Source organism: Misgurnus anguillicaudatus, chromosome 17 (assembly GCF_027580225.2).
Source record: "Misgurnus anguillicaudatus chromosome 17, ASM2758022v2, whole genome shotgun sequence".
NCBI classification, from domain to species: Eukaryota; Metazoa; Chordata; class Actinopteri; order Cypriniformes; family Cobitidae; genus Misgurnus; species Misgurnus anguillicaudatus.
In genome coordinates, this window is record NC_073353.2 from 32695041 (window position 1) to 32708034 (window position 12994).

The 12994-nt window shown below is 35.9% G+C and overlaps 2 protein-coding genes across 2 annotated transcripts in view; both read right to left on the reverse strand.

The window, feature by feature from the left end:
* The window catches only part of bard1 (BRCA1 associated RING domain 1), a 44148-nt gene extending 36293 nt beyond the window's left edge, over positions 1-7855 (reverse strand). Inside the window, 4 exon segments of the mRNA XM_055215979.2 lie at positions 20-808; positions 810-958; positions 6534-6687; positions 7521-7855. Of these exon segments, the coding sequence (XP_055071954.2) occupies positions 20-808; positions 810-929 (909 nt within the window). The 5' untranslated portion in view covers positions 930-958; positions 6534-6687; positions 7521-7855.
* Positions 7856-10790: 2935 nt separating this feature from the next.
* abca12 (ATP-binding cassette, sub-family A (ABC1), member 12) overlaps positions 10791-12994 on the reverse strand; it is a 105919-nt gene continuing 103715 nt past the window's right edge. Inside the window, exons 74-77 of the mRNA XM_073854620.1 lie at positions 12428-12516; positions 12163-12268; positions 11907-12044; positions 10791-11805 (exon numbers count right to left, since the gene is read on the reverse strand). Coding sequence (XP_073710721.1) covers positions 11701-11805; positions 11907-12044; positions 12163-12268; positions 12428-12516 — 438 coding nt within the window. The 3' untranslated portion in view covers positions 10791-11700. The remainder of the gene's footprint in view (positions 11806-11906; positions 12045-12162; positions 12269-12427; positions 12517-12994) is intronic.

Genomic DNA, 12994 nt, shown 5'->3' on the forward strand with positions numbered 1-12994 from the left:
TAAACAAAAGCTTACAAACCTTTATCGAAGCCAAGTGCAGTGGGGTCTCTCCCTTGTGGTTTCTTTTCATGTAAGCTGGACTTCCCCGGTTACTTCGCACCCTAGTAGACCTCCTCGCAAGAACTGGGGTAGCTGCTGACCCTCTCCCTGACATTGGGAGGACCTTTTTCACATTCTGCTCTTTCTCCAACTGTCTAGAAGTTGGATCTTCAGTCTGAAACTGTGCAGTTCCTTCTCTAGATATCCTCCACCTGGGAGTTGTTCTGAATATATTTGTTGTACACTGTGGATCATCACCATCCTGATCCTCTCCGGCTCTTTTCAGTGCTTCAGAAGGGGACTGTTGTGGAGGCTCCTGGATATTTGGAAGGTGATCTAAGCAGTTTGTCTCAATGTGTTCAATGCTTTCATCAGGACTGTCAACTTGAGTCTCTCCTTGGGAAATTATCTTTTGATGTTCCTCAGGCTGGCTTCCCAGGCACTGAAAAGACACCCTCTTACCAGGCCTGCTGTTGTCATCTCCAGAGCTCTCCTTCTCGTCATCTTCATCCTTGCTATCTAAATCACTTTCTGTACCAATACCCCATCGATGATTGATTGCTTCTAGTTTCAGTCTTTTACATTCCTGCTTCATCTGTGACAATGTTACTGCCGTTTGAGAACTGCTAGCTGGGATGAGCCTCTTTGACTTTGCTTTCTTATTCACCTTCCGCCTTGGAGGGGTGGAAGAGTCAGAGTCCTGGGAGGAAGAGGAAAAGTTGTAGACAGACATGTCTTTAGGTTCAGAGAGAACCGTGGTGTTTTTTTTCCCCCTGATCTCCATTTGAGTGGTTCACCGCAACAGGCTTCTCAACACAACACCGTATTTTACGACTTCTTGGGCTAAACCAGATCTTGAAGTTCTTCTTTTTCTTCGAGTCAGAGGTCATTTTGAATTGCAGATCATCTGTTGAAGTGGCTAAACAATAGAATCACATCATACCATTAAATGTTGCAACATTTATCTACGCATTAGGGCTGCATGATATATTGGAAATTACTGAAATATTACACATGAGCATTTTGCAAAATAACTTCACAAAGTTTAAGGTCAATGCAGACAACAAAGAAATAACAAGATTAAAGGAATAGTCTACTCATATTCAATATTAAAATATGTTATTACCTTAACTAAGAATTGTTGATACATCCCTCTATCATCTGTGTGCGTGCACGTAAGCGCTGGAGCGCGCTGCGACGCTTCGATAGCATTTAGCTTAGCCCCATTCATTCAATGGTACCATTAAGAGATAAAGTTAGAAGTGACCAAACACATCAACGTTTTTCCTATTTAAGACGAGTAGTTATACGAGCAAGTTTGGTGGTACAAAATAAAACGTAGCGCTTTTCTAAGCGGATTTAAAAGAGGAACTATATGTAATGGCGTAATAGCACTTTTGGGAGTACTTCGACTCGCCTGAAAAGTCCGCTCCCCTTCTCCCTCTCATAATGGGAGAGGGAGGGTGTTACTGCGCCGAGTCGAAGTACTCCCATAAGTGCTATTACGCCATACAATGTAGCTCCTCTTTTAAATCCGCTTAGAAAAGCGCTACGTTTTATTTTGTACCACCAAACTTGCTCGTATAACTACTCGTCTTAAATAGAAAAAACGTTGATGTGTTTGGTCACTTCTAACTTTATCTCTAAATGGTACCATTGAATGAATGGGGCTAAGCTAAATGCTATCGAAGCGTCGCAGCGCGCTCCAGCGCTTACGTGCACGCACACAGATGATAGAGGGATGTATCAACAATTCTTAGTTAAGGTAATAACATATTTTAATATTGAAAATGAGTAGACTATTCCTTTAAGCACTACTATACAGGGACAACTCAATGCTTAATATGTCTGCTTTGACAAAGGAAAGTCCCGCCTTTCAGTTAAGAGAACCAATCATCAATCGATAAATACTGATGATTCTCTAGTTGAGGTGCTCTGTACAGTCACGTGAGCTGCTTGCCAACCTGTGTTCATGCGCAGTAGCTGAAACAACCTAAAAAAAAATTTTTTTTTGAGCCTCAGTTAAACCGATACTCCAGCCAAATATCAAAATTACCCCATGATTTACTAACCATCAAACAATCCGAGATACATACGTCCATCATCTTTCAGACGTACACGTTTGAAGTTATTTTAATAAATGTCCTTGCTTTTCCAAGCTTATAATGGGAGAAATCAGGGAACAACTTCTGACTTTGAAGCCCAAAAAGTGCATTTATCCTTCACAGAAGTAATCCACACGACTCCAAGTATTTATAAACGTCTTTTGCAGGTAATCGGTATTGTACAAAATCCATATCTTGTCAATGTGCAACGTACCTATGGCAACCATGGTTACTACACTAAAACTATCTTGTGAATCATTTGAGTCCAAGACTCAGTTTATAAAGTTTAAAATAAGTTTAAAATGGATATTTTGCTTACAAAATTGCACCGATTACCAACAGAAGACCTTTATTAAACCCTTGGAGCAGTGTGGATTACCTCTGTGAAGGATGAATGCATTTTTGGGGGGTTTAAATCAGAATTTGTTCCCTGATTCCTGTTTTCAACCATTATAAAGCTTGGAAGAGCAATGACATGTACTTAAATAACTCCAAATGTGCTTGTCTAAAAGATGATGGACATGTGTATCTCAAATTGCTTGAGGGTGAGTAAATCATGGGGTAATTTAGATTTTTGGTTGAAGCATTCCTTTAATGTCAGTTTTAATTGTTGGTCAGAAATATGTTGTTTAAACTTTAATTGTGATTTAAGTGTGCGAATTTAGAGATATCTGTCTTTCTACATTCAAGTAGATAGGACTTTAGTCTTGCATGACTGCAATAACTGCCCAGAGCCATTGCTAACATGGCTGCCTAGTGGTGTGGCTTCCCTAAAGGGACTTTGGACATATCCTTAAAGAGACACTCCACTTTTTTTGAAAATGCTCATTTTCCAGCTCTCCTAGAGTTAAACAATTGATTTTTACCGTTTTGGAATTCATTCAGACGAACTCCGAGCCTGGCGGTGCCACTTTTAGCATAGCTTAGCATAATCCATTGAATCTGATTAGACCATTAGCATCGCGCCTAAAAATAACCAATAGTCGATATTTTTCCTATTTAAAACTTGACTCTTCTGTAGTTACATTGTGTACTAAGACCGAAAGAAAATTAAAAGTTGCGATTTTTAGGCAGATATGGCTAGGAACTACACTTGACACGTATGGTCGGGTTGCGATTTTGGCGCTTTCTTGTGTCTTGTGAATAGTATGCCATACAGACCCGTTTGCCACTGAACCTGCAATAACGACGACAGTGGGGCCTCCAGCCTTAGTCAAACGGGTAGACACGTATGGTCAGGTTGCGATGTTGGCGTTTTTTCGTGATCTTGTAAATAGTATGCAATATAGACCCGTTTGCCACTGAACCTGCATTAACGACGACAGTGGGGTTACAGGCCTTAGTCAAACGGGTCGACAGGTTTCATTTTCTCTTAAAAATCGGAAGGTGACCCTAGTTACCATATATACCATCGCAGTGGGCCCCCAATTTGCAAAATCCTCAACTGTGGATAATATAATTATGCCGCAATAGTTAGTCTGTCTGAAACTAAGCTGATTCAACCACATCACTGTGTGACACTTGCATTACATGTGAACGGCCCCTATGCTAATATGATTTTGTTTTTCTCTCCCTGTCTCGTCCCTGGGTCCCATTGACCCTGAGGACAATGGGACAAACAGACCCAGTTCCGGTGGATGTGGAAGTCGCCACACCTCTGATCTACTGGTCGTCCTTCAATGTGATGCCCAGCTGATGCCTGACCAACAACCACCGGCAGGACCCGCTTAATATCCGCTTAATATCCGCTTAATCTCTGCTTAATCTCTGCTTAATCTCCGCTTAATCTCCGCTTAATCTCCGCTTAAGCTCCTTATCCGTTAATATGTGTGTATATACATGTATATCTCCCAAGGGTTTTTCCCTCCTAGGACTTTTATTTTTATTTCCTCGGCTAAACAACCCGGGGTTTTTGTTTTTTTTCTCCTAGGGGGTTTTTTACCCCGGGGAGGTAGCCTGCTTGGGCTTAACTTAGCTTCTTCTTCTCGACGTTACATTAGTAATATGCTCGCTCATAATGTCGCGTCATAGCCGCAGCAAATTTGACTGCTTATGCTATTGTGTATTATGTTATGCTATCTGTCGTTTTTCTGTGCTTTTACTGCTTCTATTAATGTAAAGCTGCTTTGAAACAATTGAGTATTGTGAAAAGCGCTATATAAATAAAATTGAATTGAAAATTGAATTGAACTATACTCTCATTTTGGCATAATAATCAAGGACTGCTGTAACATGGCTGCAGCAGGCGTAGTGATATTACGAACTGCCCAAAATAGTCCCCTTGGTTACCTTCAATAGCAGAGGACTATGTTCAGGCGCTGCTTAATATCATTGCCTTGATTATTACACCAGAACGATCCCAAACCAGGCATAAGGGTCTTATTTAGTTAAACGATTGTCATTTTCAGCAAGAAAAATAAAAATATGGACTTTTAAACCACAACTTCTGGTCTTGCACTAGCCGTGTGACGCGCCAGCGCGACCTCGTGTAATGCGCTATGACGTCAAAAGGTCAAGCATGACGTATGCGAAACTACCGGCCCAGTGTTTACAAGTGTGGAGAAGAGGACCGTTGTGACGTTGTTGCATGTGGAATGATATTACTTAATGTCTTTATGTTAGTCTATTGTTTAAAATGGTCCCCAAATGTGCATTGCACATATGTAACCCGTGACCTTTTTGACATGACGGATAGTGCAAGACGATAAGTTGTGGTTTAAAAGTATAAAATATAGCAGTTTACATTTATTAGCAGTTTACATTTAATTTAACAAATAAGAATAATGCAATAATATATTAATTTTTATAAATAAAATTATACAAATTTAAATATTTTACAAAAGTAATGGATGACATGGGGTGAGTAAAAACATTTTGGATGACATGGGGGGTAAATTATCTAAATATTTTTTTAAGAAAGTGGAATAATCCTTTAAGCTTAAAGGAATATTCCATTTTCTTAACAGAAAAATCCAGATAATTTACTCACCACCATGTCATCCAAAATGTTGATGTCTTTCTTTGTTCAGTCGAGAAGAAATTATGTTTTTTGAGAAAAACATTCCAGGATTTTTCTCATTTTAATGGACTTTAATAGAGCTCAACATTTAATACTTAACTCAACACTTAACAGTTTTTTTCAACGGAGTTTCAAAGGTCTATAACCGCTCCCAAACGAGGCATTAGGGTCTTATCTAGCGAAACGATTGTCATTTTTGACAAGAAAAATGAAAAATGTGCTCTTTTGAACCACAGCTTTTTGTCTAGATCCGGTCCAGCGCGACCTAACGTAAATGGGTAGTGTTACATATATAAAACGCACATTTGCGGACCATTGTAAACAATAAACTGACACAAAGACATTAATTAAAATAATTCGACAACCAACAACATCGGAACGGTCCTCTTTCTCCACACTTGTAAACACTGGGGCGGAGTTTCGCGTTCGTCTTCTGTGACCTCCTGACGTCATGACGTATTGCGTGGGGTCGCGCTGGCGCATCACGACCAGATTTAGACGAGAAGTTGTGGTTTAAAAGTGTATATTTTTTATTTTTCTTGTCAAAAATGACAATCGTTTTGCTAGATAAGACCCTTATGCCTCGTTTGGGATCGTTTATAGTCCTTTGAAACTCCGTGGAAAAAAACTGTTAAGTGTTGAGTTAAGTATTAAATGTTGGGCTCTATTAAAGTCCATTAAAATGAGAAAAATCCTGCAATGTTTTCCTCAAAAAACATAATTTCTTCTCGACTGAACAAAGAAAGACATCAACATTTTGGATGACATGGTGGTGAGTAAATTATCTGGATTTTTCTTTTAAGAAAATGGAATATTCCTTTAACATATTAATCCTAAAAGTAAAAAAATATTGAGATTTCATGGGGACTTTAAGTTGTGGCTAAATATTTTTCCTAACTTTAACCTTATAATCTCAGCACTGCTAAACCCGTACCGTGTTAATGTGTAAAAAAGCACATTTATTCTGCAGCAGTCCTCGTCCCCTGCCTATCTTTTGTCTTTGATGCCATGGCAGCACCGGCAGCAGTGACCCAGCGTGAACTCTACACCAACTCAATCTTCTCTCCGGCATTAAACGGCCTGACCCGCGGGGCAAAAAACCTGTCTGTGAGACAGCACACATCTCCACCAACGGCAACATCAGCCGGCATTAACTCAGCCCTCAGCAAAAAACCACTATGGATAATTACATTGCATAATTATAGTCATTACATGCTCAAAGTTCAGTCAGGGATTTAAGTGTGGAGAAAAAAGACATTTCAATTCAAATCGTCCAGTGTTCAGTGCTTTACACTCAGGGATATAATAATATATATGTATTAAGGTCATAATTGACTGCTTTGTGTCATGGTGTCAGAGTCTTATCTTACCCGAGACATCTGATGCGTTGAGTAGGGAGTCCAGCTTGCGGTAAAGTTGCTTGCCTTGTTGTTTCTAAGTTTTCGATTGATCTTAATGTCTTTTACTCAAGCAGGATTATGACACACAGTGCAACCTTCTTCAGCATTAGGTCTTGCACAATTCCTACAGTATACAGCAGATGACATGTCATGTATACTTTATGATTGACATATACAGAACACTGAGAGATATGTGATATACAATGCAGACCATGACCTGAATTACTAAACACATATTTGATTATTTAATAGACAACGCATACTGCTTAATAATATGCAACTCATCAACATTTGCATTGCAAATCATTTAATTAGTCGATTTACTTGATTAATATTCATAATGAGTGTCATAGGGGATTAATGCTATAAATAGATTTGCATTAGATAATAAACACTGCATGCTACATACGGTTATATTTTTTTATTAAAATTGTTAATGTTTATAGCACACAAATGTTAATATGATAAAATATATTGTGAATTAGAGAATGATTATTAACTACATAAATAATTTTATTACACACAATAATATAGATTTAATAGTGTTGTGTTATTTAAAAATGATTGCTTATCAATAGTTTATATAATATTATGCTTCTTTACTAATTCAATATTTATGGTGATGTGGACATGATTAAGAGTTGCATGCACAAATGTGGCACAAAATTAAATACACATTACAATATAGAGATTCATTTCTTATCCATACAGTTTTATTATTCATGTGTGCTATTCATAATATGGGCCTGATCAAGAGCAACATGCATAAAACCATATGATTAAGTAATAATTGTATTGCTTATATAGACGGTGTATAATATTATGCTGGTTTGCTTTTATTTAGACCTGATTAAGATTGCATTACACTATAATCTCTTCTGTTTACAATCCTATAATTAAATATTACCATTTAAGGTATTTGTAACATATCAGTCTGTTAAGTAACACCACACTTACCATGTTAAACACAACAGCAGCGATCTGAAATCGGCCAAAGCCTCTCTCTTGTCCTGATCCACTGTTACTGTAGCTCTATGTCGATCCGTGACAATAAACCAAACACATATTTTGCAGGTGGCGCCAACCGGAAAGCAAAGGGGTGTGGTGTAACGAATATGCGCTTTGATTGGTCAACTGAACTTTAGTTATGAAGTTAAATAAAAGTCTGTATATTGATATAAACATGTGCTGGAGTATATGCCGTTTACTTTTATTCTAGTGCCTTTTAATTAAACAAATGCTTTTATAGGCTAAAAACGTTGTTTACCTCGTTGTATCTCTTCACGGAGTGCAGCAGGCGAACGTAGTAAATTTTGGAAAATACGAAATGGAGTTTAAATTATATGGACTCTAAATGAGGAAAGTGGAATGGATTCGAGGAAAGAACAGCAATATGGAAGGCTGTAGCTGAAACACGAAACGGAGTTTTATTTATTAGTGCATTCCTCAAGTGGAATGGATTTGACTGACGGCGCTCTGACAACAAGTGATATGCGCTAAATCAAAGAAAAATCCATAAAACATTTATTTTATCAATGTATATTTACTCAATCTTTTTAGATTGATGTGGAATACTTGATATTTAAACTCACAAAAATAAAAATTCGGTTATCTGGTAAGGATATATTTTGTATTATAAAAGTAACTGTGTGGAGAAAGACTTGTTAATCAACTTATTGATTATATATGGAAAATTTCACATCCATAAACAAAAATGGGCAAACAATAAACCGAACAGCATTTTATTTAGAACAGAATTAAGAAATTATTTTGAAACTATTAAAAGTCTAAAAAATAAAAAAGCAAAGCGAATATATAAAATTTTTGAAACATTTTCTTTTATTGAATTATTGTAGAATATCCCCATGTTGGTGTTAATTTATTTGTTTTTATTTATTTTTTTATCCATTGTTATGTTGAATGTTAAATAAGCACATTGTAATCCTCTTGTATGTATGCAATGTTCTGGTTCTTGAAATGAAAAAATAAATAAATAAATAAATTAAAGAAAATGTGAGTGTTCAATTTCTGGTTTTAAAAAGTGGGTGGGATCTTGTGTTTTGTCCAATGTTGATGTTGTAATTATTTGAATATTACTGTTCAAAATATTGCAATAAAAAAGTATGAATTTTGTTGTGGGTTAAATTATTTGATGTAAACATGATTATATTAATGCTATTCAATGTTAGTTTTAACACAATATTTGCTTTTGGTATAAAAATGTAAATATTTAGGATATCTGTAAACTTTTGTGCTCAAAAACATTGACAGAATTCACACTAAGAAAGAAATGCTGCTGTATGCCCCTTTATATTGTAGTCCCTTTATACTATATAAAAACAAGCTACCATTTAACTCTTGTGCATTGTTCAAATTTACCCTTTTGTGGATATACTGTAACCATCCACTTAATTAAACAGCTGTAAAATGTGTTTTATAAGAGTTTATAAGTGATGTCACTGATTTGGGGGGGAACTAAATGATTGATTTTCAATATAAAAAGTGATTGTGGACTGTTTTTTAACCTTTTTCACAGTCTTGCGCATGTCAAAGATTGGTAAAACATTGGCTTTGATACATTTTTAGTTTTTGTGCATCAGATTTTTTGAAATATTGTTCGTGGATGTTTTTGCCCCATTTACTCCCTCTATTTTTTTGATTTCAGAGCCATGACACCATATAATCATGCAATTTGTGATTGTTGGTGTTTTTTCCTTTTGCAAAGAGGTCAAATGTTTCATTTTTACTGTTGATCAACATGTGGGACCATTAACCCTTTAGTAGGCCTATGCAAAAACAAAGCATAGTTTCTGGCTTATACATTGAGTTATGGAGTATAACTCCATAATAAAAGCATATTGTGTGTGCGTGTGTGTGCCTCGCATAAATGTCGTTATAAATTTGCTCACAATATATTGTTGAGTTTTTGAAAAATTTCAAAGCATTTTTTTTTTTAAATATGTGTAAATATAAGATTTGTCAGCAAAACCTTTCAATTTGCTGAAACACAGAGAAAGTTGTGGCCAAATTAAGACTCAAAAAACCTCACAGTGGATGAAAACAATCCCAACAACACATAAGGGTTAAAAGTGGCTATAACCTATCTCAACTGAAGTCTTATGTTCTTATATATATAGCATAAACCTCAGTACTGAACTCCATGATTTTAACTCATTAATTGCCAAGTTTATAAGTGATGTCACTGATTTGGGGGAAAAACACAAAATGACTTATTTTCAATATAAAAAGTGATTGTGGACTGGATTTTTTTTAACCTTTTTCACAGTCTTGTGCATGTTACAGATTGGTAAAAGCGTTAGCTTTGATACATTTTTAGTTTTTGTGCAGCATCAAATTACATTTTTATTCTCCCTCATTTATTGTTCGTGAATGTTTTTGCCCCATTGACCATTATAACGACATTTTTTGATTGCAGACCCATAATCATGCATTCTTGTTTATTGTGGTTTTTCCTTTTGCAAAAAGGTAAAATTTTCATTTTTACTGTTGATCAACATGTGGCACCATTAACCCTTTAGTAGGCCTGTGCAAAAATAAAGCATATTCTGTCTTGTAGGGGACAGCTGGGTTGGTTGGCACACGTTTTACTCTCTTTTATATTTCTCAGTCATGTTATATGTTAAAAAAGTCTAACCAGTAACAACAGTACGGTTAAGGTCTCAGCTAATCATCAGATACATTTAATGTTCACAAATGATTCCCAAAATTTTGTTATTCATCATTAAAGTCATGTTGTGCTCCTGTGCCAACCAGCCCCAGTATGGGGGTTGGCACAGATAGTTTTAACAGTTTGCTTTTCTGGCACAAAATGTGTGTAGTTGTTTTTATTTATGCCATTCCCACATGTATGAAAAAACGAAATTTCGATAATCCAGGCCCAAGAGAATCATAATCTAGGATACACATTATAAATTAAGTTGAGGACTACTAATGAAAATTTTGAATAATAGTTAAGATTGAACATATGGTGCATTCGATATAAGGAGATAAGGATAGTACCCAATTCTCTGTGTTTTTGATAAGGTGTCTATCTTCTCTTCTGACTGCATGTATACTGTTCAGCAGTTAAGTTTAATAGCTATTGTTTTCCTTACTTTAGTAATAATGTTATTCTCTCAATGGCCTTTATATTCTGCAGACATGAACCTATGATATAAAGACCCATTTGCAGTAAATTCAATAAGACAAGCGCTCAACAACTGCATTTGAAAAATAGCTTTAATGTAAAAATAAGCATGGTACATTTTTAAAAGAGGAACCGTGCCTTGAAGCAGACAGAAGAGCCAATGAAATATTCAGTATATTCACGCTCAGGAGATGTGCCTTCAGAGAAACTATTAATGAGAGTCAAGATGTGCAGATATTGAAGAATCATTTTATATCTTGGAACCAAAAAGGTCATTGTGATTTATATGAACCCCCTAAAGAAGTTCAGCGTTAATGTAGCCAGCAATTTAAGAATAAAATCTTCACTCACTGCATACATATTTCATCCCAGCGTTGAGTAACACATTTTGGTTGTTCATTTAAATTATTAAAAGTAAGAAAATTAAGAAGAGCTAGGAAGATGTTTTTAAATTAAGTTACTACTGCTACTTATTGAATTTATAGCAGATAATGCTTTTACAGCATGTAAACAAATAATGTAGAGTTTCTGCAGATAATTTGACCTATTTTATTTAAAGGTGATACAAATGTATGGTTTCAATAGAGAATAATTTATTGCCATAATGAAAAATACTTTCATAGCATGTCTATTAATTTGAAACAAGAATGTTTGGAAGAGCAAAAAAGAAGTAACAAATCCTTCATATTAATTATTCGTTTTTTACATAATGTAACTTCAAATACTCCAACTATATTAAAAAACTGCCTTGCTTTTGTTGTTCTTTGCTTTTCTGTAAAAGTGCTATATAAAATAAAATTGAATAAAATATGATTCTTCAATAATTATTCATAAGATATTTGGAGATTTCATTATCTAAAAAAAAATAAAAATGCTTTTTTTGCCCTTCATACAAGACACCAAGACATAACATAGTTTAAAGTTCCTATATGTATAAATTAATTTCTTTTTTATGGTTCATTGTGTGCCATTGAGTGCAAATCGAGTAGTTTATGTGTTAGAAGCGTCGTAGGAGTCCAAACTGTCAATGTCCGAGCCTTCAGTCAGTTCCTGTGCGTCTGGGCCTTCCTTCCCCATAGCAAAGTCAATGAAAACCTGAGGAGGCAAAGCAAGATAATCATTAAATCTCCACATTGCCACTTCATCTTATTTCTTTCCTCCAAACGCCCTGATCGGCCCAAAATAATGTATCTCACCTCATCCAGTGTGGTCTGGCTGACCGAAAAGTGTTTGATTTGCAGTACAGCCTTGTTGGACTCCAGCTGGTTAAAGATGGAGGCCACGCCACCAGGAGCAGCAGGCACGTGATACTCGACCATGTTGGAATGATGGTCCTTTGTGGACAAAAAAAATGAATAACCAATCCATCAGCATCCCATAAAAATATTTTCTAATATTAAATGCAATATTAAATCCCACTTTATTTTGATGTGCTCTATATTGTTTTCTCACCTTTAGGCACACGCCTGGGAAATTTTGCTCCATGAAGTTACTGATCATATCGACATCACAGGAGGCTTCAGCTAAGTACATTTTAACCGTGAATCCTTTGCCGAACCTGTCAGATCAACACAGATTATAATGTCACCAGGGACAACATTATGAAGTGTCTGCAGGAGACATCAGACTGTGGAGCATCAATGAGTGTGGAAAACAAAAGAGATGTGAAAGAAAGGGTTTGACAGGGGAAAACTGATGTATAAGAAGAACCACTGACCTGTTCTTGATGTGCTGCAGGGAGCCGAGACATCTGAACTCTCCTTTTACCATTATAGCCAAACGGGTACACAGAGCCTCACACTCCTCCATACTACATGACAACAAACATAAATCAGTAAAACGATAATCTGCAGAAACGTACTATGATCAAAGATCAAAAGGACCATCATGTAGTGATAAAATCTCTTTATAAAAGCTTATAAAAGTGGTCGTACGGTAGATGCTGATACTAGGTTTGGGAAGCTAAATCTGATTTAGTGCAATTTTGAGACGGAAAGAGATATAAAGAGTAAATTAGTGATTTACTATAAGTCATACTCCCCAAAAGCAATAAGGCACTCAAGGGTGTGCTATATATTTCTTTAATATTTTGTAACTACACTGCAAAAAAATTATTTTCAAGAAAAAAATTCTTGATGCTTTATCTTGATGGGCAAAACAACCCAAAAAATATGTCTAGTTTTTAGACCAAAAATATCAAATTTAAGTGATTTTGTGCATAAAACAAGCAAAAAAAAATAATAATTCTGCCAATGGGGTAAGCAAAAAAATCTTGAAAATTTTT